The 22454-nt window shown below is 53.6% G+C and overlaps 7 protein-coding genes across 7 annotated transcripts; 2 read left to right on the top strand and 5 right to left on the bottom strand.

Annotated features, from left to right (window-relative positions):
- The first annotated feature begins 3 nt into the window (after positions 1-3).
- Positions 4-3424, top strand: BDY24DRAFT_379565 (MFS transporter). Its single transcript, XM_076639056.1, has 21 exons — positions 4-102; positions 186-375; positions 538-599; positions 699-789; positions 866-897; positions 961-1100; positions 1222-1310; positions 1412-1442; positions 1528-1557; positions 1679-1760; positions 1848-1927; positions 2005-2073; positions 2139-2272; positions 2336-2452; positions 2527-2601; positions 2674-2683; positions 2757-2810; positions 2887-2929; positions 3009-3109; positions 3180-3241; positions 3328-3424. The coding sequence occupies exons 1-21, from the start codon at positions 38-40 to the stop codon at positions 3406-3408; spliced, it is 1638 nt and encodes a 545-aa protein (XP_076499547.1). The 5' UTR covers positions 4-37; the 3' UTR covers positions 3409-3424.
- A 2335-nt stretch (positions 3425-5759) lies between these two features.
- On the top strand, positions 5760-8177 carry BDY24DRAFT_438893 (glycosyltransferase family 69 protein; the record flags this gene model as incomplete). Its single annotated transcript, XM_076644403.1, has 7 exons — positions 5760-5826; positions 5976-6395; positions 6508-6823; positions 6888-7250; positions 7387-7801; positions 7967-7982; positions 8079-8177. The coding sequence occupies exons 2-7, from the start codon at positions 6030-6032 to the stop codon at positions 8175-8177; spliced, it is 1575 nt and encodes a 524-aa protein (XP_076499546.1). The 5' UTR covers positions 5760-5826; positions 5976-6029.
- BDY24DRAFT_232977 (uncharacterized protein) lies at positions 8077-9590 on the bottom strand. Its single transcript, XM_076636645.1, has 6 exons — positions 9413-9590; positions 9268-9302; positions 9048-9149; positions 8796-8920; positions 8530-8644; positions 8077-8441 (listed from the first exon to the last, which is right to left on the bottom strand). The coding sequence occupies exons 1-6, from the start codon at positions 9463-9465 to the stop codon at positions 8332-8334; spliced, it is 540 nt and encodes a 179-aa protein (XP_076499545.1). The 5' UTR covers positions 9466-9590; the 3' UTR covers positions 8077-8331.
- A 23-nt stretch (positions 9591-9613) lies between these two features.
- Positions 9614-12158, bottom strand: BDY24DRAFT_379560 (uncharacterized protein). The gene is made up of 9 exons (XM_076639055.1): positions 11865-12158; positions 11547-11709; positions 11257-11374; positions 11054-11155; positions 10830-10939; positions 10576-10710; positions 10371-10483; positions 10055-10301; positions 9614-9892 (listed from the first exon to the last, which is right to left on the bottom strand). The coding sequence occupies exons 1-9, from the start codon at positions 12089-12091 to the stop codon at positions 9776-9778; spliced, it is 1332 nt and encodes a 443-aa protein (XP_076499544.1). The 5' UTR covers positions 12092-12158; the 3' UTR covers positions 9614-9775.
- A 1704-nt stretch (positions 12159-13862) lies between these two features.
- On the bottom strand, positions 13863-14446 carry BDY24DRAFT_326557 (uncharacterized protein; the record flags this gene model as incomplete). Its single annotated transcript, XM_076637072.1, has 3 exons — positions 13863-13993; positions 14255-14335; positions 14419-14446. Coding segments are annotated over 3 exons (240 nt in total), but the record flags the coding sequence as incomplete, so codon positions are not given.
- A 688-nt stretch (positions 14447-15134) lies between these two features.
- On the bottom strand, positions 15135-16336 carry BDY24DRAFT_379554 (uncharacterized protein). Its single transcript, XM_076639054.1, has 6 exons — positions 16230-16336; positions 16106-16140; positions 15895-16002; positions 15678-15802; positions 15486-15600; positions 15135-15391 (listed from the first exon to the last, which is right to left on the bottom strand). Exons 1-6 carry the CDS (start codon positions 16280-16282, stop codon positions 15276-15278), a joined length of 552 nt encoding a protein of 183 aa, XP_076499542.1. The 5' UTR covers positions 16283-16336; the 3' UTR covers positions 15135-15275.
- A 2387-nt stretch (positions 16337-18723) lies between these two features.
- On the bottom strand, positions 18724-21194 carry BDY24DRAFT_412564 (mitogen-activated protein kinase; the record flags this gene model as incomplete). Its single annotated transcript, XM_076643079.1, has 12 exons — positions 18724-18776; positions 18863-18965; positions 19033-19090; positions 19180-19319; positions 19400-19450; positions 19554-19645; positions 19750-19876; positions 20007-20102; positions 20212-20292; positions 20435-20513; positions 20646-20765; positions 21124-21194. 12 exons carry the CDS (start codon positions 21192-21194, stop codon positions 18724-18726), a joined length of 1071 nt encoding a protein of 356 aa, XP_076499541.1.
- Between the last annotated feature and the right edge of the window lie 1260 nt (positions 21195-22454).

The following is a 22454-nucleotide window of genomic DNA, read 5'->3' as shown; positions in this document are numbered from 1 at the left end:
CTCCCTCTTCTTGCCTCTCAACCACTCACTACCACGAATGTCTCTTTCCAGCTCTGCATCGGAATACACACTCGCCGTCCCTGATCTCGAGAAGAATGTCTCGTTCGTCGCTCTTCCTTCGCTCTCTTTTCCCTCTTCTTTCCCTCTCGGCGCTTGAGCTGACTCTCCTACTATTCAACTCCCAGAGGAACGCCGGGACCTTACGGAACTACATCACCAGGAGAGGGAGACTCGACTGGCCTTCCTCCTCCACATTCAGCTATAGAAGCGGTGGAAGAACAAGCCGGTTTCGATGAGAAGGATGGAGAGAGAGTGTCCAAGGGAGACCCCGACTGGGAGGTGAGATTCGAGGAGGGAGACGTGGAAAACCCCATGGTGAGTTTACAACATGCTCTCTCTATCCTTCAAGGACCTAAGGCGAAGACGAGAACGTGTCGGGAGCCAACGGCGAGAGAAGGAAAGGGAACAGGAGGAAGACGAGGTCGCCGGCCCCATCACTTTGTTTTGCTCACACTCCTCCTCTTCTTCCGTCTTCAGAACTGGAGCATGAGATATCGCTGGTATCTAGTCTTCACCGCTGGACTTCTCGTCCTGAACGCGTGAGTCCTCCTCCTCAAATCTTCGACGCTTTGGCCGCTGCCAGCGCTCGTTTCCCCGCCGGACGTTACCGAAGCTGAAAGCTTCTTCCTCTTCAACAGAACGTTCGCATCCTCAGCTCCTACAGGTGTTCTGTCAGAGATGAAAACGATCTTCGGAATGAGCGACGAAGTGTCGATTCTGGTGCTCTCGGTACGTCAGACTCGCAGGGAGATCCGGATTGGTTCGACGCGTCGCAGAACGGGCCTGACCGTTCCCCTTGCTTCAGCTCTTCGTCGCTGGATACGTGATTGGACCTCTGTAAGCTCAGCTTCTTCTCATCCATTCCTCGAGAGCTCTACTGATCGTTTCTTCGCTCAACAGTTTCTGGGGGCCTCTCTCGGAAGTCTACGGTCGCCGTCCTCCTCTGATTGTTGCGTTCGCCCTTTACGTCGGATTTCAAGTAGGATCAGCTCTCGCTCCCAATACGACGGCTGTGCTGATATTCCGACTTCTTGGAGGAAGTGAGTCTTCCCCTTCTGACAGTTTAGGTTCGAGTCGAAGCGATCTGGTCGATGCTCACACGACCCTCCCCGTTTCTTTTCCCTCTTCTTCCTCTTTCCGTTCATCCCCCTTCTGCATCAGTTTGTGCTTCGTCGCCGATCGTCGTTACCGGTGGGCAGATTGGTGATCTATTCGAGCCTAGGATCCGAGGACTAGCGATTTCCATCTTCGTGAGTTCGCCTCAACAGACAACTTCCCTCTTCCTTCCCCCTTTTGGGACCCTCGCTCATCTGCATCTTACTTTTTCTCCTTTGTGTTCTTCCATTAACAGGTACTCGCACCCACGGTGGGACCTGCAATCGGTGAATTGAGATTGTCCGACGACGCGTCGACTTCCACCTCTTCCTCCTTTCGCTGACGCTCATCTTGCCTCTTCCTCTCGCTTAGGACCTATAATTGGAGGCTATATGGGCGACGGTGAGCCTGCTCGACCAGCTTTTGAATTCAGATGCTGAAGATACAGGAAGCCAAGATTGAAAGACGAAGAGACGGAGGAGTGAACAGAACTGATGCTGCCCCTCTTTCTCCTCTCTTCTAGCTGGTGTACGCTGGTCGGCACTTTACTGGCTACTCTGCGCTTTTGCTGCCTTCTGCTTGCTTGTCATCGTCTTCACCATTCCGTAAGCCTTCGAAACAACCTGCCTCCTTGCCTCGATGCGACGAAACTGACCGTCTCTTCGTTTCTTTCTTCGTCCATCTTTTCTCAGCGAGACCTACGCACCTGTCATCCTCGTACAAAAGGCAAAGCGTCTTAGGAAGGAGACTGGGGAACCTTGGTTTGCTCCTCGTGCGTACTGCTTCGAAGCTTCAGCTTCTCTCGCCTCTCCTGACTCCTCTCTCTCGTCCTCTTTTCCCATTTTTCAGTTGAGAGGAAACAGACCGGTATCAAAGCTCGAGTCAACGATGTGTGTGTACGCCCGTTTGCAATGCTCGGTGCGTTATATTCCGTTTACTTTGACTCGTTTGTTTGTCGTTGATCTCGTCGCGTCTCCCTCCAGTCGAGGAACCGATGCTCGCCGCTATTTGCTGCTACATGTCGACCATCTACGGTATCATGTACCTCAACTTCGTCGCGTTTCCCATCATCTTCCAGGGAACACATGGTTTTAGGGCTGGGCCTTCAGGTCTCATGGTGAGTCTCGTAAATCTTTCGTTCTGCTCACGACGCGCCGTGCTGACGCTTCTTCCTTTCCAGTTCCTTCCTTTCCTCTTCGGAAGTGTTGCAGGTACCAGCCTCTCCGCTCTATACTACAATCCAAAGTACATTCGAGATGCAGCTGTCTACCCATCTTCAAAAGTCCCTCCTGAGCTCGTGAGTTCCGAAGTCGAAACGGGACTTTGCTCAAGTTGAATCTGAAGCCCGTTTGCCTTCTTCTTCCCCACCAGCGTCTGAACTCGGCTTACATCGGAGCTCCTCTCCTTCCCATATCTATCCTCTGGCTAGGCTTCACTTCGTACCCTGTGAGTCCCTTTTGAAAGCAGAGGGCGAAAGAAGATCGCTGACTTCGACGCGTACTCTCTCTTTTACCTCAGTCGATTCACTGTCAGTTCTACGCCTCCTCGCTTTTGCGCTCAAACCTTCTAACCTCCGATACCTACTCTTCTACCTCTTAAAGGGGCTGTACCTATGATGAGCGGCTGCCTAATGGGATTCGCCCTTAGCTTGATCTGTACGTCCTTTCCTCTTTCACGTCTTCGTTCTAGCCTTCGAGTGAGCTGACGTCCAACCTCTCCTTCTTCGTACAGTCTTGCCTCTCATGAACTACATCGTCGATACCTACATCTACAGGTTTGCTTCGCACCTTCCGCTCCGCTCGCTTCCTCCAAACTCGAGCTGACTCTCGTTTAATCTTCCGTCCTCATTCCAGCGCCGCAACGGCTCTCTCGGCTGCCACCGTGATTCGGTCCATAGCTGGAGCGGTCTTCCCTCTCTTTGGAAAGACAATGTATACCGCTCTCACCGCTCCTTGTCAGTTCTCTTCCCTTTGACGTTGATCCAGAGTTCGCTCGAACTGACGCTCTCTCTTTCCTTCCTTTAGATGCTTGCCTCATTCTCGCCGTTCTCTGCATGCTTCTGATGCCCCTCCCTTTCATCTTCAAGGTTCGTCGAACCTCTCTCCCTCGTTCGCCCTCCTCCTTCTTTCCGAGCTGATCAGCTTTCTCTTCTCTTCTCTTTTCTCGACACAGAAATTCGGTCCAAGGATTCGAGGTCGTTCGAAAAATGCTCGTTTAGCAGCTGAAGCTATGGCGGCTACTGAAGCACTGTAGCCTTTCTATATCCAGGTCTCTAATGCATGCTCCCTTTGATTTTCTCGACGTCCCTTCTGTCGCTCGTCCGTTCGACGCGTCGCGACTTCACTTCGAGATCCTCGTGTTCACTTTCCTCAAGCGTCCATCACCTTCTCGACCTCACTGAGACACAGAACCAAAAGCTCCACTCCTCCTTCAATCCTCCAGCTCTTCACAGCCTCTACAAAGACGAAACCAAAACATCTCTGCGCTATCCGCCCCTTGTTTCATCGCGTCGCCCTTTGTCCTTTTCACCCTTGTTTTTCTTTCCCTCTCTCCCTCATCCCCGCTCTCGCTCTCTTTTCTGGCTTTTGATTGATCGCAGCTCCGACGCTCCTTGTCTTCTGGTTGTTTACTCCATCTTCTCAAAACGATCCCTTTGTCTCGGAACAAAGGGACGAGGACGAAACTCGCGATCTCTCTCTTTCCCTCCTGCCTTCTGCTTTCCCTTTCAGCTTTCCCTCGAGCGCTCGACCCTCCGCCCGCTTCCTTGTTCCCACTCTTGTTCTTTCGAAATTTCCATTGCTTTTCCCTCTCTCCTTAACCCTCAACCACTACCAACCCAACCTGAACCGCTTTCTTCTCTTCCCTATTCCCCTCCTCGTCTCGTCCTTACCCTTCCCACACGCAGGTCGTCCATACCCTCTCCATCTCCCTTTCTCCTACTACAGCAAACTAAAAATCAATGGACGCAGGCCGCCAACATACCCAAACTACTACAACGATGAACGATCGATACCTCTTCCCTCTCCCTCTCCCTCACCGAGGAGCTCCCACCTCCTTCCTTCGAACACCCTCCCCCTCCGTCTCCCCTCCCTCAGGCACAACCACCCTCCGAGGCATCAAGTTGGAGCCAGCAGGATCAGACGACGAAGAGGATGCCTCCATGTTGATGGACGACAACGCCAACGACGACTACTTCCAACTTCGACGTTTCCGTCACCAAAAAATGGTGTTCTCGACCCCAGGATCCCTGGCGGCTTCGTCCGTCATTCGAGCTGGAGTCAAACTTCCTGGGGTTGAAGAGGTGCTGGATGGGCGAGGAGGAGGAGAAGGGGAGTTGAAGATGCCTGTTCCGACGCGAAGACGAGCGAGCGAGGGAAAAGGTTGGATGATGGAGGGGAGTGAGTTGAGGGCTAGGGTGTTGACTGTGAGTGGTCCATTATCCGCTTCGAAGCCTGGAAAGAGAAGAGGGGGAGAAGAAGAAGGGAAAGAAGCGAGTGAGCTCGAGGATCTGACGCGTCTGATCGTTCCCTTTGTGCCCTCCTTCGTTTGGTTTTCGCAGTACAATGACGATCTCGCACCTTCGGCAACCTATTTCCCTACTCCTCCTCCTCTTCCTCGACTCGACTGGTCTTCTTCTCCTTCTTCCTCGTCGTCGGATTCGGACTCGGAGATGGAGGATGTCAAGATGGAACCCATCGTCCCTTCAGCCTTCCCTTTGACGACGACGACTTCGACCCCGCACCTCAAGACGACCTCGAGTATTTCTCGACCCACAGGTCGAGGCTCTAGGTGCCATCTCCGACCTCTGTGAGTTTCCAACGGTCGAGACGAGAGGAACGAGAAGACGCGAACGAACGAAAAGCTCACCTCTAGTTCTCCTTCTCTGGCTCTCTCTTCTTGCTTCCCCAGTCCTCTGATCCTCCACCCCCGCCCCCGCCCCCTCCATACTTCCAACTTCACCAGCAACTACCACAACCTCCCGATCCTTCTCCCTTCCTCCCCTAACACCCTTCACTACCAGCATCCCAGCACCCCTCGCTCTCGACTGATCAAGTCGCCTCGATGCTTGATCTTCCTTGCCAGGATGGATCCTGTGACGAAGAGGAGGCAGCAAGCGGCTGTTCTGGTCCGACCTGCTGTGGCTAGGAGTTGGAGGATGAACGAGAAGAGGGGAGGGGTGGTGGATAGGAAGGTGTTGAGGGCTGAAGGAGGAGGAGGAGGAGTGAGAGTTGAGCTGAAGGGGAGGGGGATGGTTTCGGTTGGACGGTGATGACAGCTAGAGTGATTCGATAATATACACGTTCTTGATTCCTCAAAGGCGAGCTTGAAGGTGGGGAAAGAGAGAGAGGGAGAGCATGGTCGTTGGGAGGGAGAAGGAGATCGAATCGAAGCGAGGTGAGCTCGACGCTCCTTCTTTCGGCACAGCTTCACGCTGTCTCTATACAGTTTTCGAGCTCCTCAAAGCCAGGAAGTCAACTTTGAGACTCTCAAGTCTCTTCAGACGAGATGAAATTTTAATATTTTCGATCAACCTGTCACCCAAGCCTGCGGCCAAAACAGGGATGCCGAGATCTCCTCCTTCCTCGTTCGCGTCCAACCTCCAACCTCCATCCCCTCGCCAGATTTGGCTCTTTTCTCTAGGCTCCGTTTCGCGTCCTAGACATCCATCTCGTGAGTTCTAGAGCTCGTCGTCGAAGCATTTCTTCAGAAATCTAGATCCTTGGGCTCTGGGCCAAGGGAGGGAAGAGTCAAGGGGAAAGGCTCGAGCTCGAAGCTGACTCCTCCTTCCTCCCTCTTTCCTCTTTCTCTCCTCCTCACAGCTCCTTCCTGCCATCTTGGATTCGACACCTTCACCTCCTCCATCCTAGCGCAGGATGCCTCCCTCTCCTTCCAACTCGTATCAGCTCCTCCCGGTCTCCTCTTTCCCTTCGATGCCTCGGTTCGCTCGCAAAGGTCGCCATCCTTCGTTCCCTCGAATCCCTCTGCTCGTCCTCATCCTCTTCCCCCTCTCCATCGCACTCTACATCCTCTACAAACTCGCCCTGATATCCAACGCCTTCAGGACGTACGAGGTCAACTCTCCTGTGTTTTCAGAACCGTTTCGGGGGACGGGGGAGGAGGTTGAAGGGAGGGCAGACGAGTTTCCAGCTTGGGTCACTTCGGACAAGAACAACGTAGAGGTCACCGTTTGGAATATCAAGACCGAGTTGGCGACGAGGTTGCAGAACATGGGACTGCCGGTGAGTCTATCTACATCGCATCTGAGATCTGAAGCAGTGGGAGCAGAGCTCGAAACCAAACTCGAACGAGCTCACCTCCCTCCTCCTCCTCCTCCCTTTCTTCTTCTCCCAGGAATCCTCCGTCTCCTGTCAAGGCATCCTCTCCGGTCAACGAAACTCCCCAACTTTCCTCGAATCTCGCTACTCTCATCTCTTCCCTCTCGAAGAAGGAGATCAACCCTCGCCTTACATCTCGGAACCACAGGGCTTCTACTTCGCTCTCAACCTCTTCAACTCGAAAGGAATCATCCCTCACCTCTTCCAAACCCTCCTCACCGTCGCTGCCCTCCTGGGTCCATCCAACGTTCACATCTCCATCTTCGAGAACGGTTCCTGGGACGAGACGGTTCCTTCCATGGCTCATTTCGCGAGAGCTCTCACCGCTTTGGGTTCGTTTCTCCGTCCCTCCTTTCTCCGCCTCCTCAACGCTGACTTCACCCTTTGCTCTATCAGGCGTAGCTCACAGTCTTCGTTCGGACTCTCACTCCACGGACTGGTCCAACGTCGATCGAATCGAACAACTCGCTCTCTACCGAGACGTCGCCATCTCCTCCCTCATCCACTACAACCCTTCCGACCCACCGCTCTTCGACTCTGCTCGAGCGCACAAGGACTCCCCTCATCCAACCCTACCTACCGACCTCATCTTCATCAACGACGTTTTCGTGTGTCCAGCGGATATCCTGGAGCTGCTGCATCAGAGGAGGTTCCAGGGAGCGAGTGCGACGTGTGGGATGGATTGGAGGGTTGCGCCGGAAGGGTCGCTGTGGGGCTGGTTGGATGGCTGGTTGGGAGAGAACTACAGGTTCTATGATAGTGAGTTGACTCTTCGTTTCTTTTCTCGCTTTGGTGTTTCGTTGGAAGAGGTGGAGAAGGCGAGGAGCGACGAAGGAAAGCTCGACGCGTCGACCCGAGACCAACGCTGACTCTCTCTCCCTCCCTTTCCTCTCAGACTGGGTCACCCGAACCATCGAAGGCTGGCCCACTCGCCCTCGAGTCGACATCTTCGCCGAACTTCGCGACGGGATCCGAGAGCTCTTCCACTGGGATTCCTCCACCTCCTCCCTCAACCGCTTCCGAGCCGCTCTCCCCTTACCCGTCTACTCCTGCTGGAACGGCATGATCGTCCTCAACGCTCTCCCCTTCCTCCCCTCTCACATTCCATCTTCCGACCCAACCTCCTCCGCCACCACGCCCATCAAGGGAGGCCACGACATCCACTTCCGTCACGGTCGAACGGATCAGGGAGAGTGTGCAGCGTCCGAGTGCAAGCTCGTCGCTCGGGATTTCTGGGGGGTTGGAGAGAAGAAGTGGGTGATGGTACCGAGGGTGGCGGTGACGTATCGGGAGGAGGCGTACAAGGCGGAGTATATAGAGAAGAGGGTGAGGAGGGGAGGGGCGGAGGGGATGAGGAGGGATTTGGAGGAAGGGAGGTTTAGGCATGCGCCGAGGGAGGCGATGGAGATGGTGGAGAAGATTGATTGGAGCAAAGTGGAGGATCCAGAGAGGGTGGTTTGTTTCCCGTTTCATAGAGGGGATAGGTTGGAGGTGAGTCTTACTTTTTTTGGGAGAGAGGGAGAGACGCGTCTCTAATTCGGTTAAACTGACTGATTGGTTTCGTTCGTTCGTTCTTTCTTCGCACAGGTCTGGCCGTTCTACACCGAAGGACCTGGTTCCAACTCGACGCTTCGGCATAACTGGAATCAATCCTCGTCTCATATCCCTTGGGAAGACATATTTTGATCTCGTTCGTTCGTTTGCCGTGCTTTGCTCTTTTCGAAAGCGACAGAGCTCGTCGCTTTCTCATCTCATGAGCGAGAGTAGAGGACGAGTAGAGATACATCGTAAAGCGGTCAGATAGGTGCGTCTAGGAGAAATGGGGTAAGAAAGAGAAAACCTAATCGACCTGAAGAGGGGGGACCTTCTTCGAGAGGAAAGCGATGGTGCGGTAGCGGTCGTGGACGAAGGGACGACGCGGTCGAAACTCGGTGTAGCCTCGACGAAGATCTGAGTAAGAAGGCCGAGAGAGAAGTTTCAGCGAACCAGTGACCTTCGAAGGAGGAGGGGAAAGCGACGGGACGAAAAACGAGCTCACACCAAGCCAGAGGCCTCGATTCCTCTCCCGTTTCGCAATCCTCCGTCAATGTATCGAGTGTTATGGTTTGAGCACCTAGTTCTACCGCTATCGGACCTTCCAGGATATCCATGATCTGAGGGCGAAAGAGAGCAAATGCGGCGCGTCGTGAAAGTGAAAGGAAAGGAGGTCAGCTTGGATCGTCTCCTTTCTTCCTCCCCCCCTTTGCATCTTGGCCAAGAGCAAGAGCAAAGAAAGAAATAAAAGAGGATAGAAGAAAGGCTCACAACGTTTCCATACCCCTTCCCTTCGAACTTCTGATATATGAACAGCGAACCGAGCATGATCGTGTTCGTTAAACGGTTGCAGAGCTCCAGATCCCCGCCATGCTTCACTTCGACGAGCTCGTAGCCTGTCATAGGGAATAAAGAAGAAACAAAGGAAGCAAAAGGTGAGCTTGAAAATATGATCTTTCGACCTCGAAGAAGCCCTCGAGCTAGCGACGTCGAGACGGAACGCAGCGGAAAGTTCCCACTCACCACCCATCCCTACAGGCTCCCCAGGCGAGATCCCATCTTCTGAGGGAAGGTAGAAGAGGTAGATGATCATATCTTCACCAGCGATCATCCGAGGTATCCGATCTGAGGAGGAGGAGGAGAGGGGAACGAGACGGAAGGAAGGAGAAAGGTGAGCTCGAGGCAATTCCTCACAGAGGGGAAGATCTTCGAGAGCGAAAGGAGAAAGTGATCTTGAACCGACCTTCCCCCCAACCGCAAGCTCTTCGCATCGCTATCCTGCGAAAATGCAGTTGCATGGAGGGAGTCAGATCCGGAACGAGCGAGCTCGAACCGAGCGAAGCTCACAAGGAAGGGAGGGGAGAGTGAGAAGACAGCGAGCGACTTACAGCTCTTCAGCATCCTCCGAAGTCACTTTATGATATTCGAGTCTAGCGGGCATTGTAGCTGGTGGCGAAGGCTATAATATGAGAGCAGCTGGGAAGCGAAGGGAGATCTGGTTGGGGAAAGAGAGAGTAAAGTCGAAGGAAAGGGAGTGACTCGCCGCGTCGGGCAGACCGATCGACTTTCTCGCTTTTAAAAGAGGACAATAAAGAAAACCAAGATCCAGATAGTCTTGATAGAGGAGCAGGGTTCAAGTAAGAAGTGAGAAAAAAAGCGAAATCCGGCAGAACATGGAAGCGTACGGGTACAAGAAAAGAAGGGAAACGGGAGGGAAAACGTAAACAACAGCGGGGAGGGAGAGTGTAGATCTAGAAAGACCTCTCCGCTCTCAGACGTCCGAGAACGTCACCTACCAGTCCTTGCACGTCGTTCCCAGGTAGAGCCTGCATCACCGCCTCCGAGATGTCGAGAGTCGAGCCGATCAACTGCGAGGACAGAGAACGAAGGCGTCGAGCGGAGGAAAGGAGGGCGGTCAGCGCTCGAGAACTCTTCGGAATGATACAATGGGCCAAGTAAGGGTAGGAGAAGAGAGCTCGGGGAGTGGAGAGGGTGAGAGGTCGAATGAGAAAAAGGAAGGAGAGACTTACAGACCCGTCGACGAGAAGCCCACCTCCTCCTCCTCCTCCTGCGACGGAGGTGCTGTCGAAGCTGAGAAGGAGAGTCACCGGTTCAGTCCCTTTTGTTGGTGGAGGAGCGACGTTCCGACTGTTCTTGGGAGGTGGTGGAGGAGGAGGAGTAGGGAGATCCCAGGTGATTCGAAGGTCGTTGGGTCCCGAGGTCGTGATCGATTCGATGGACAGGTAGGATTTGTGGAGGGAGAGGAGGGAAGTGTACCTGCAGGGGATAAAACGGGATGAAGATAAGTGAGGTGCTGAAGGAGAGAAGGGAGAGGGCTCAACGTACCATTTGCAGATCGACTCGATTCGCTTGGTGTCTCCGTCGACGTTCGAACGAGAAGCCAGAGCGTTCTTGACTCGGAGTTCCTCTTTGGCTCGTTCAGGTCCGAGACGGTCAACCTAGAGAGTAGATACGAAGAGTCAAGTCGAACTGGGAGTCAGATACATCACGGAAAGAGAAAGAGAGACGCGACGAAAGAGGAGAGACGCACAACTTTCACCAGCCTTCCCAGTTCACGCTTCGTCTCATCCACCTTCGCACTCTTCGACTCGACCTCGTCAGCAAGGGTCTGAATCTCCATGATCTGGTTGTCGAGGAGCTCGTTCGCTTCGGTGATGGTCATCCTCTGTGGGTTCGACGACGCGAGGGAGGAAGAAGAAGGAGGACGAAGAAGTTCAGCGAGGTCGACCGCCTGAGCTGTTCGGCCAGGTACTCGTTCGATACAAGGTCGAAATTTATGCGTACCTCAGATACAGGAACAGTCGTTCTCAGTCGAGCAAGCTCCAACTCCATCTCTCGAATCTCCTTCGACAGTTGATCAGTCTCCTGGACCTCGTTGGTGAGTTGAGCGTGACCTGGGTTGGCAGAAAAAGAGTTGTAGTCAGCACTCACAGCTCGGCTTGACAGAGTCTAGAAAGCTTGGATGCTGAAGGCTGCTTCAGGAGTGAAGCGAAGAGAGAGGAACGAACCGGTCGCAACCTCCTCAGCAACTCGTCCAACCTCGTTTCTCAGGGCATCGAGCTCAATCTTCGAGGCCTTCAAGATAGCTTTGGACTCCTTGTTCTCTTCCTCTGGTAGTGAATAACAGGAAACCACATTTGGCGGTCAGCACGGGCGCGTTCGAGGAGAGCATCGACGAGAGAAGGAAGGGAGGGAAGGAGCTGAAGCTCACCCAGACGGTTGTTGTCCTCCCTATCGATTTGAACGGGATCCTCAGCCAAGATGAGCTTGAGGAAAGTCTCCTTCGCTTCCTGCTCGAGGTACTTGAACTTGATCTTCTTGAAGAATTCCTGTGATAAGGGAACGAGACGAGGAAAGAGGACGACGGAGTCGAGAGGTCAGCATGTTCTCCTTCCCTTCTTCAAGCTTACCCTCCTTCCTCCGTCCAGGGGCCCAGAGTGGTATATATACTCCAGAAGTAGTGGCTCCTCCTAGATATAGGTATGCTGGTACAGGACGTACAATCTGAGCTGAAATCTCCTCCTCGACGAGGGTAGGGTTCCCTGGATCCTGAGCCATGGCTGAATCCGAGAAGGTTTGGGTCAAATCGCTCTGAGCTTGAGCTTGGAACTTGTCCTTCATGGTAGCGATGTGGAAGCGAGTAGAGTGGAATTCGGAGAGAACACTGGGAGAACAAGTGAGGGAGGAGAGGGGGGAAAGGGAAGCAAAGGGGAGGGCAAGAAGGGAGGAAGGGAGGTCAGCTCGTTTCTTTCTTTGTTCGACGATTCCCTCTTCGTTTGCTCCTTTGACCTCTATAGATTTGCAGAAGGCGGCACTCACTCCTGAGCCTGTTGTTGATCGACCTGCATCCTTGAAAGGCGGCGAAGGGATGGATGGGAGGAAGGGGAAGGGGGAGAAGGAGGCGAGGAGACTGTTGTGGTTTGTGAATCGAAAGAGAAATCAAAGCGCGTCGATTCCCCTCGCCTGGCTCCTTCGCGACCGAGGAAGGCGAAACTTTTCTCTTCGTGATTGGGCAGAGCTGAGCTGCAGTTCATGTGACTGGTCATCCCGAGCAAGAATCGAGAGCGAGATAGGAAGAAAAGCTTCCCTACTCTAAATCGACGCGTCTTTGAATTCCTTAGCGTGAGCCTCTTCGAAGAGGGCGCAGAAAGTACGTACAGCAGTAGACGTTCTAAAGACAAACTGAGAAGCGCATAGTAAGAAGGACAGCGACGTAACACGACGAGAGGAAAACGGCAGCAGAAGCGAACCCAAACGCTGAAAACGTTGGGGACGCGACCTCCCCTTTTCCTTTTTAAATTACCCTTCAGCCTAGAACTCATCCACCCGAAACTGTCCAAACTCATCGAAGTCATCGTCGACATCTTGCTTTGGGACCTCCGTCTCCTCCCCGTCCCCTCCAGGAGTCTCCGTCGCGTTCCCGTCCTCCTCTCGACTCGTCGTCGACACCTTCACTGATGATGAACGACATCTGGTCCTACCTACATCCTTGAGAAGAAGGGACCGCGTTGAAACTACCTGAAGTAGCAATCGCAGATCTGCAACGCGTCTCTTCTGCTCCTCCTCTCTTCACACGGACTCACGCCCCGACCGACCGTCCCTCCCGACTTTCCGACCTCGTAAAAGACAGAAACCAAACGACGATACATACTGAAAAGCAAAAACAATCGCAGATCCGACTACCACTCCCATCCCCAACCCTCCTTCCTCTCAAGTTTCACCGCCAGCGAGACTACTTCTTCTTCTCTCCCTCCACACCCTTCGTCTCAGCTCCCTCCTCCTTCTTATCCACGTCCATCGAGACGCTTCTAGATCTGCTTCGACTCCTACTCCTGCTGGTGTCCTTCTTCGATCCTCCTCTTGGTCGCTTGGCGGGAGCGGGAGACCTCGACCTCGACCTCGAGTTGGAACGAGAGCGAGAGAAGGATCTTGAACGGGACCTCGAGTAGGAGCGAGATCTTGAGCGGGAGTAGGATCTTGAGCGACTGTTGGATCGAGAGCGGGAGCGGGAGTCGGATGGGGACCTGGTGGCGGTGGGAAGGAGAGCGTGCGTTTGAAGCGAGAAGGGAGGAGGAGGTAGGAGGATGTCGGGGAAGGGTAGTTTGAGGGGAGACGGAGAGGTTGAGACGAGCGAGGAAGGTGAGCGTGGTAGGGAGGTTGAAGAAGGATGCAAGGTCAGTGATCTGAGCTCTCAATTCGAGCTCCTCCAACGCAACGCAGGCAGCCTCCAAACGAGCTCGTCAAAAGAAAGAGAACTCACCTCCTCCTAGCACCTCCACTCCTCCTAACAGGACTCCTACTTCTACTCCTCCGCCTCCCAGCTCCTCGATCGTAGCTCGGGCTCCTCCTTCTAGGCGCGCCTCTCTCAGCTCCTCGTCGAACAGGTCCTCCTCCAGGCGACAACGACCTCCTCCCAGGGCCGCCACCGTACCCTCCTCCTCCCCTTCCACCTCTGAACCCATTGCTCTCCCCTCTGAACCCTCCTCCACCCCTAGGTCCGCCACCGTAACCACCTCGGAACCCTCCTCGGTCGTAGCCTCCAGGTCCTCCTCCACCGAACGAAGCTCGAGGAGGAGGAAGAGGTCCGTCTCGTCTGTAACCTCCTCGTGCTCCTCCGCCGGGAGGAGGCGAAGGCGAGTCCCGTCTCCTAATTCGTCGAGGTGGGGATCTGGATCTGGAGCGGGAAGCGTATCGACCTCCCCGTCGGGGACCTCCTCTTGAGCGGGAACGAGAACGAGAGCGTCGAGGGGAAGGGGAAGCTCTTCGTCGCGAGACGGCTGCTGCTGGGGAGAGGGAGCGTTCTTTTTCTGGTGGTGGGAGAGGGAACTCGGAGATCTCGACCGAGAGGACGGAACCGTCGAGTTGACCTTGGTTCATGTGCGAGACGGCGAGGGTGGCGAAGGAAGGGGAGCGGTATTCGATGGCGGCTTTGCCTCGGTTGAGACCAGCTGGAACAAAAGGAGTAAAAGAAAAAGAAGAAGAGAAGAATCAGTAAGACTTCCGCGAGTGCTCGGGAGGGAGGGAGGGTGGTGCAGACGAGAGGTTGAGGTGACAGAAGGGAAGGGAAAGGAAGGGAAGGGAGGGCGAGCTCGACGAAGAAGGAAGGAGGTCCTCCTCTCCTTTCTAAAAGCCCATCCACCTCAAGCACACGGAAGTTGCAACCCTACGAGTCCATACACTACTCCCGCAGCAGAGAATGGGGCACTCACTCTTCCTGAACAAGGGCAAATCGATTCCAGTGATCTCTCCGTACTGGCCAAAGATCTCTTCGAGGTGAGCCTTCTGAACATCTAGGATACAGATACGAACGCGAGGAAAAGCTGGTCAGCATACATTGTGTCCTCAGCTACCTCTCTACGATGCTGCTACTGACTCTTTGTGAGGTTGGAGATGACGATAACGGGAAGGATCGAAGAAGTCGCTTCCACCTTCTCGAGGTCTCCTCCTCCGTTAGTGGCTGCTGCTTTTGAGGCTGGCTGAGGAGAGCTAGCCAGCACTTTAGGGGAGGTGGATCGTCCTCGGGCGGACATGATTTTGAGTAGGGGGGGAAGGGGTGAAAAGGTGGTGGGTGGGCTGCTGATGGTTTGGAGGAACAGAGAGGGAAGGGGAGGATCCCGCCTCGCTCTTTTTCAACCTCCTGAGGGTCGTCACGTCTCTCGTCTTTTTCCTCCTCCTTCAGGTTTTCTTTCTGAGGAAATAGTACAATAGCAGCCAAATGATTCCATCTGTCTGAGTCGTTCAAACATTCAAAGAAAAGCGGCAGGGAACGGGCTTGTCGCGTCGAGTTCGATCGACGACTTCCTCCTCGCGTCTCCTCCTCCTCCAGCAGTGATTCGGAGCGGGAGCTATGGAAGCCGATATCCTACAGCCTCTGCTCAGCATATGCTGGAGGACCCGCTTCGAGAGAATATATCCCGTCATGAACCCTCCCTCAGCTTGATCCCAGGAGACTCATGGCTGTCGCTCTCGAAACTCTGTGAACCCAACCCTCAACAGAGATACACAGTCGGGAGGAGAAACAATGAAAACGAGAAGAAGAGTCGGCTCTCAATCATGCGATGAGGCTGAAGAGGGAACCGAAGGGATAAACACGGGGAAAGAAGGAGAGGAGCGACTCATGCCACGCGTCAAACTCGAGCAACGATGAATCTCGCCGCTGCAGAAAGCGTGTCCAATTCAAACATATATACCGAATCCGACGAGGCTCAGCCTCTCTATGAGTCGATCCTCCTAAGCACTGAGTTCCTTTACGAGGAAGCAGGCGACGAGACGAGGGACAGCAGGATCGTCGCTCAAAGAGTACCACGGCCTCTCTTCGCGGAACTCCTGGTAGCCTCGACGCTCGTCTGAAAGCAAGGAACCGAAGGGGCAGAAAGAGAAGGAATGATCAGCTTTTGCTCCGCTCTCGTCTCAAGATCGGAAGAAGGACAGTGAGCTCACACCATGCCATTTGTTTCGTCTTCGTTCTCCCATCCTCTTGTCGCGGCCTGGTGTTGACCGTTATCGTCTTCGCCGACAGCTCAGTCCGACAGATTCCCTCCAAGATATCCATGATCTGAGTACGAGAGCGTTCGAGAGGAATTCAGCTCAGCTCCAGCGACTTACGCGGGAGGAGGATCAGCTAGAACTCACGTCTCTCCCGTAGCCTTTCCCTTCAAACTTCGAATACACAAAGAGTGAGGAGATCATCACTCGATCCTCGGCAGGATTACACAGTTCTAGATCTCCATGGTAGCCGTCAACGAGCTCGATGCTGCCTGTTGCGATCAAAAAGAGGGAGAGGGAGGACGATCATGTTGAGCTCGAGCTTCCTTCTTCTGCTTCACTCTCCCTGTCCTCTTCTACTCACCCATTCCGACCGGTGAACTCGAAGACCCATCCACAGGAGGGAGAGAGAAGATGTAGGTTGTCATTTCCTCTCCAGTGAGCGTCCGAGAGATGTGGTTGGGAACGTTCTCTGCGAGGGAGGAAGAGGAAAGGAAGGGAATCGAAGGTGAGCTTGGACGTCTGGCTTCTGAAGCTTGAGCAGGTCGATGTGAGGAGCAAAAGTGTATCTCTACCTTCTCCCCACCCACAAGCCTTCCTCATCGACATCCTAAAGAACATAAGTAGCAAGGAGAGGAGTCAGAACCTCCCGACGTCCTCTTGGAGAGAGCGCCGTCTTTGACCTCAAGCTCGACTCACAGTTCATTGAAATCGTCTTGAGTGACTTTGTGGTAGACGAGTCGAGAGGCCATGAGACTGCAACCGAGGAAAGAAGGCAGAGGAGTATGCTGAAATAGAGAGAGTGGGAGTCGGGAAGGAAGGAAGCTGACTCGATTCAAATTCAGCCCTCGGGACACTCCGATGGCCCTCCTCCGGCTCAGTATGCTTCGAAAGCCTGAGATGGAAGAGCTGCGAGTAGAGTGCAGGGCTACTGGTTGTGTGCAGATGGGTGCTCAAGTTCGTCGAGAGCTTCCTTCCTAAGGAACGAGGCGGAAAGAGCGGTAGTGTGGGAACGACGCGTCGCGATAAGGCGCTGGAGGTGGAGCAAGGAAAGTCTGGACTTCTCTGAACAACGCAAAACCATCTATATTAAAGTGTTATTAGGTTCAAGGGAGACTCAGCTCTGAGCTTCGACTTCCTTCAACAAGAAAGCTCCAAGAAGAAGAGGTCCGTTGGGCGAGTTTCTGAGGTGAGCTTTTCGTTCCCTGAATTTCCTGTGTCCGAGACGAATGTAAGAAAGAACGAAAGACTGTGGTTGAGATCAGTAGGGTTGAGCAGATGAATCTGAAATGCTTGCTCAAAGAGGGGAGTAGGGCAGGGGAAGAGAGAGACGCAAACGACTCGCACCAAGTCATCACTTTGTCGCTCTCGTCATCCTTGTAAGACCGAGTCGAGATAGTGAGAATCTTAGCTCCGTGCTCTGTGGTGTCGATGCGTTCCAGGATGTCCACGATCTGGGGGTCCGACGCGTCGAGTCAGATCGACAACGCGTCCTTGCTGCTCGAACCGAGACCCCGCCGAGGCATAACCCACTCGCCTCTCTATCAAACCCTTCCTCGTCGAACCTCTCGTAAACAAACAGAGCCAAAATATGCTTCTTCTTCTCCTGAAGGCTTGAAAGATCGGACAAACTTCCGTCGAGGGGAGTGAACTGAAGGCCTCCCATTCCTATGGCTTGAGGGAGGCGAGGCACCGTTTCCGACGGGAGATGATAGATTTAGAGAATCATCCCTTCTCCGACGAGAGTCCGAGATATGAATGCTGAGACCTTGTCTGTAGGAAGGTGACGGATCGGAGGGAGGGAGAAAGCTTCAGCGTCGAGAGAGGCGCTGAACGCCTGCTTATGATTTTACACGTACCGTCTCCCAGAGAAAAGAGAGGGACCTGATGGGTGAAGACGCATACAAACCGGTGTAGTGAAGGTCGGAGGAAGAAGAAACATGACGAGCTCGAAAGGGAGGAAGCTCGACCAAAAAGTTGAGCTCAACGCTCTCCTCCCTTAGGAGGCTCAGTTGGCGGTGCTCTCGCGTTCTTTCTGGTACTAGGGATCATTCGTTGGAAGAAGAAGACACTAGTTAAGAAGGCTTTTGAACGGAGAAGGAAGGAGGAAGAGGAAAAGCAGGACGAGTGAGTTCGAATCACGACGTGTCTTTCTTCCTTCCCCACAACCTCTTCCTTCTTCTGCAACAGCTCACTCAGTTTTTTCTTAATCTTAGCTCAAGATTCACTCCTTCCTTTGGTATCCTTGACGACGGTCCCATACTGGAGCCTTACGAAGTGAGTTTACATGTACCAACGCGTTCCAGTTCGATTGACTCGTTCTGATCCTGAGCCCTCTTCACTTTGGCGTCTTTCTTCAGTATCAATCTCACCTAACACCCCCGCTTCCTATCAATCTTCCTCTACATCCTTCTCCCTTCCTATCCTCCTCATCATCGAAGCTTCAAATCCAACAACCAACCGTCCCCGCCCCCTCCCTCTCAGCCCTTCCTCCGAGCTCATCCCTCAATACCACACCCAGAGTCCACCTTTCGTTGAAGCAACAGCTTCGAGCCGTCTCGCCCTCGCCCATTCAACCGGAGGACCACTCGACGAGGGAGTCGAGTCCGGAAGGTGAGAGGGAGGCAGGTCGCGTCGAAGTCGTCCGAGCCGACGAGGATGCAGCCGAAGAGGCAGGAGGAGCAAGAGGACCTCCTCCTTACGTAGAGTACTAGAGCTCGAATGGAACCTTGTTTTGACGACAGACCATCAAAATAAAAAGCAGCCTAGCTAACGAGTACTTTGAGCGAGAAAGAGAGCGGCAAGGAAAAAAGAAACCAAGAAAGCGAAAACAATCGAAGGAACATAACAGAGAGACGAGAGCGAGTTTTGGACTAAGCGAGGGGGAAGTAGTAGTATATCCGAAGATGGGTGTGGTGGAATGATAAGGTGGAGGAGGGAACTCAAGTGTGAGATTGGGAGGAAAGAGGGGAAAGAGGAACCGGACGCGTCGAACGATCAACGGTTCGAGGATGGACGCGGGTATTGAGGTTGTGGAAGGGGAAGTATGCAAGATATAAAAAAAGGGGTAGAGGGGGTGTATAAAGTTCTAGAGAGGGAGGGAGCGAACTATGGGGAGTAGTAGATTAGAAGAAAGGGACGAGACAGCGAGACCGAGGGGGGTGGAACGACGAAGCGACGAGAGAACTGTTCGCTACTGCGTGGGATGCTGAGGCAGCGGCGTCATGATCTCTTGGTAGATGAGTTCTGTCGCGTCGAAAAAGAAAGGTCTGGGTCAGCGAGAAGAAGGAGAACGGGGAGAGAGACAGGAAGGAAGGTTTGGGACGACGAACGTTTCAGAGTTTCACGACTCAGCTGCTCCTGAGCGTTGTCGAAGTCGAAGAAGGCAGGGAGTAGAGGAACGGCCGAGGGCTCGTCTTGAGGGTCGTGGTAGGGCTGTCGGTCGAGGAGAGTGTTCGAATCAGCTCGGAAAATAGGACGCAAGAGGACGAGCTGAACTCACCTCCAAGTAAGGGTGCTGCAGCGCTTCCTCGACTGTGATCCTCCTCTTTGGCGAGAACCTAGGTGGAGAAGAAGAAAAATAAAGTTAGCTTTGATCTTGTCGAGGCTGCGACATCGACGGACAGGAAGGACGAGAGAAAGTGCTCACGTCAAACACCTCCTCATCAGGTCGACCGCCAGAGGGTTCGCCTTCGGGCAGATCTCAGCGAGATCTCTCTTCTTGCGGAAAGGAAGAGCTCGGAGGTAGTCCTTTGAGCGAGCTGAGGTGATCTCGTAGAAGTCCTCCATCTGAAGAGGACGAAGGTGCGAAGGAAGGACGCGTCAGTTTCGGCTCGCTCGATAACGAAGAAGGGAAGGGAGCGACGAACAGAAGGTGTTCCGAGAACGTCGAGGATGAGAGACAGCTGATGGTGGTAGTCCTGTGCGATGAAGAAGGGGAGGGAGTCGATATCAGCTTGGGCGTCGCGGAAAGTGAAAGCGAAGCTCGACGAAAGGAAAGAGAAGGCAGGAACGACGACTCACTCGTCCAGGGAAGATAGGCTTTCCATTGATCATCTCGGCAAGGATACATCCCACCGACCAGATATCGATAGCTCGGGTGTACTCCTTGAAGGCTGCAGGGGAGGGGAGGAAGGGAGTCGGCTCAGCTCGACGTCTGCCTTTCTTCCTCGACGAGTTCGAGAGTTTGAAAGCGAAGGAGAGGAAAGTCAAAACTCACTGAGCATGACCTCGGGAGCTCGGTACCATCTCGTCGCCACGTACTCCGTCATGAACCCAGCTCCTCCGTTGGGTCCAGCGTCGGGCGGAGGGAGAGCTGCTGAACGAGCGAGCCCAAAGTCGCAGATCTGTTTCGCCGGGGAGAGGATAGAGAAGGAGGTTGGTGGCTAGTCAGCTCTCTTCATTGTAAACGACAGTTTTGAAGGCCTGAGCCCTCGATGCTGAGGTTGGCGAAAGAGTAGAGGTTCGAAAACCCACCTTAAGATCACAGTTGGCGTTGAGGAGAAGATTGGAAGGCTTGAGATCTCGATGCAGGACGTTGGCAGTGTGAAGAGCTTTGAGACCTCGGAGGGTCTGTTCCACCGAAGGTGAGAAGAAAAAGAAAAAGAAAAAGCGTGAGACAAGGAGAAGGTCAGAGAGCGAGGACGGGGATGAGCCGAGCTCCGATCGTGAGGGAACGAACCTGGTAGATGAAGTACTGGCAATGATCGTCGCTGAGCTCTTGAGTCCGAATGACTCGATGCATGTCGGTTTCCATGAGTTCCTGCGAGCAGAAGAAGGGAGGGAGGAGGGAAGAGGTCAGCGTGCGTCCCTCCCTCGAGCCTGCGTTCGATTCGCTCGATTCGAGCTTCATCCTCAGCTCGAAGAAGTTCAACTATGGAGTAAAAATAATGACGAGGACTCACTTGAATGAGATACACCTCGTTGAAGGTCTCGTAGGTCTCTGGACGAACGATATCGAGGATGGCGATGATGTTCTCGTGTCTGCCGCAAGATCATCCCCAAAACGGTACCAAAGTCAGCTCTCTGAAGTGCAGAACGGACGGTTGACCTCTCAAAGAGTTTCTTGCACTATCAGAGTAGGCGGAAGAGAGGCGAAGGGAGGGGAAGACCAACCTGAAGTGCCTGAGCAACTTGATCTCCCTCAGCGTCCTGAGGCAAAACATCGAGTGCTCGAAGGGCGTTATACGCTTGATGGCGACTTTGGTTCCGGAAGGTACATGGATGGCCGAGACTCTGTAGGTTCCAAGCGTCGAGAAGAAGTCAGCGAGTGATTGAGAAGGCGAGAGGTTTGAAGAAGGAAGGAAGGGAGGAGGAGGAGCCCAGGAGGTGAGCTTCGTTTCGTCGAGTCGATCGAGAAACGCTTCGAGGCTCCCTCAAGCATGGAACAACTTGAGCTCCATGTTCACGAGACCAAGAGAGCTCTGTAAGAACGAGCTCTTTCTCCCTCGAGGATCCTGCTCTCGAAGTCGAGGACGGTTCTGGCTCGCAGCTTGTCCATGCTCGCTCGCCCTCGCCCGGACCCTGTCCCTTCGATTCGAGCTCCTTCCTCGTTGATGCTGCTGGTACAAGGAGAAGAGGGAGATAGACTCACACTACACCATAAGCTCCTGATCCCACTTCTTCTACCGTCTGATACATGGGTCCTACGTTGAACGACTCCATTTTTTGAAGAGAAGAAGGAAGGAAAAGGTCGGAGTGAGGTTCGAGGGGGGCAGCGAAGGCGAGAGGGTTGGGTTGGTTGCAGAGGGTTTGCTCTAGAGGTGGAGAGGGAGGAAGATGGAAGAGGGACCGAGGGAGAGAGAGAGGAAGGGTTGGCGAGGTCGGCTGGGTTTGCTGGTGGTGATGGTTGAAGGGCAGAGAGAACGAAAGAGGTTGTTTGAACGGGAGAACAACGAATTCGAAGAAGGGAGAGACAGATGGGTGATCTGCGCGTTGTAGAGTAAAACCAGGATGTGAGAAAATCTGCACAGACATCAGAGAGCTAGCTGAGTCCCTCCTACTTACAAGATAGAAAGAGAGAGTGAGAAGGTGGAGGTTGAGAGGGAGAAGAGACGAACAAAGAGAAGAGGAGAAGCGGTGAGCTCGACGCTCTTCTTGTTCTCGATCGACGGATGAGGACGAGGAACAAAGGGAAAGAAGGAGCGTTCAAAGAAGTCGATTCTTTTTCACAAAGCATGAATCGATCAAAGGGAGCACGCTAGCACTCGGCAGCATGCAGACAGGCGTTGATGAACCCTGAAAAGGCAAGACGACGCCGACCAGATGGGAGGACGCGTCGAAATCCTTGTAGTGCTTTGTCGGGTCTATGATCAAGTTCAAGTAGTCGGAGAACGATAGGGCTGGTGACTCAGTGGGTTGGAGAGACTCAGCCTTTTTTTTTGCTGGAGAGAAGAGCCCAGAGTCAGACTGAAAGAAAATCAAAGACGCGTCGCGCCGCCTGGACGAGCGAAACAGAGCAAAAAGTCCGCAGCTTAGTGACCTGATCGATCTAAACCAGAGTCAATGATGTAGTTAGCAACGAGCTCCTGGTAGAAGAGCAGAAGGTACAGATGTTCAGCTCAAGTCGGCAGGAACGAGACGCGTAATGAGCAGGCTCAAACGTCGAGCCCATCATTCTGTGGTTTCAGAGCTTCATCGTGAGCTCTCTGAGTTCCTCGAAAGAAGTTGGACTGTAGATAGGTATAGTAAGGTCCGAGAAATGGTTCCAGATAGATCGAAGAGCGGTCAACGATGAGGAAGAAGAAGAAGTAGGAGGAGCTCAAGGCCGAGCTCACCGTTTCTCCTCCCTCCTCCTCCTCAAGCTCTGAAGTGCTCTTGTCTGTCGCAGCAGACCGAAGAGTTAGGATAAACCATCTCGTCAAGGGTAGCTGCCGTTATTCCTCGATGCTCAAACTGAAGAGATGGTTCGAAGAGAGGGAAGGA

Source organism: Mrakia frigida, assembly GCF_051309035.1.
Source record: "Mrakia frigida strain ATCC 22029 unplaced genomic scaffold BDY24scaffold_5, whole genome shotgun sequence".
Classification (NCBI taxonomy): domain Eukaryota; kingdom Fungi; phylum Basidiomycota; class Tremellomycetes; order Cystofilobasidiales; family Mrakiaceae; genus Mrakia; species Mrakia frigida.
Note: the sequence above shows the minus strand (reverse complement) of the source record. Positions and strands in the feature narration are given on the sequence as shown.

Excerpts from the sequence above, each read along its gene's own strand:
- BDY24DRAFT_379560 (XM_076639055.1), bottom strand. The coding sequence starts at position 12,091 with ATGACCAGTCACATGAACTGCAGCTCAGCTCTGCCCAATCACGAAGAG. Across the intron at positions 10,940-11,053 it reads TGCTGAGGAGGTTGCGACCG|GTCACGCTCAACTCACCAAC; the intron begins GTTCGTTCCTCT and ends CTGCCAACCCAG. Across the intron at positions 10,711-10,829 it reads CGACTGTTCCTGTATCTGAG|AGGATGACCATCACCGAAGC; the intron begins GTACGCATAAAT and ends TCGAACCCACAG.
- BDY24DRAFT_379554 (XM_076639054.1), bottom strand. The coding sequence starts at position 16,282 with ATGGCCTCTCGACTCGTCTACCACAAAGTCACTCAAGACGATTTCAAT. Across the intron at positions 16,003-16,105 it reads GGCTTGTGGGTGGGGAGAAG|AGAACGTTCCCAACCACATC; the intron begins GTAGAGATACAC and ends CCTCCCTCGCAG. Across the intron at positions 15,392-15,485 it reads GACGAAACAAATGGCATGGT|ACGAGCGTCGAGGCTACCAG; the intron begins GTGAGCTCACTG and ends CCTTGCTTTCAG.
- BDY24DRAFT_232977 (XM_076636645.1), bottom strand. The coding sequence starts at position 9,465 with ATGCCCGCTAGACTCGAATATCATAAAGTGACTTCGGAGGATGCTGAA. Across the intron at positions 8,921-9,047 it reads GGAGCCTGTAGGGATGGGTG|GCTACGAGCTCGTCGAAGTG; the intron begins GTGAGTGGGAAC and ends TCCCTATGACAG. Across the intron at positions 8,645-8,795 it reads GGAAGGGGTATGGAAACGTT|ATCATGGATATCCTGGAAGG; the intron begins GTGAGCCTTTCT and ends TTTCGCCCTCAG.
- BDY24DRAFT_379565 (XM_076639056.1), top strand. The coding sequence starts at position 38 with ATGTCTCTTTCCAGCTCTGCATCGGAATACACACTCGCCGTCCCTGAT. Across the intron at positions 2,074-2,138 it reads ACGCCCGTTTGCAATGCTCG|TCGAGGAACCGATGCTCGCC; the intron begins GTGCGTTATATT and ends GTCTCCCTCCAG. Across the intron at positions 3,242-3,327 it reads CCCTCCCTTTCATCTTCAAG|AAATTCGGTCCAAGGATTCG; the intron begins GTTCGTCGAACC and ends TTCTCGACACAG.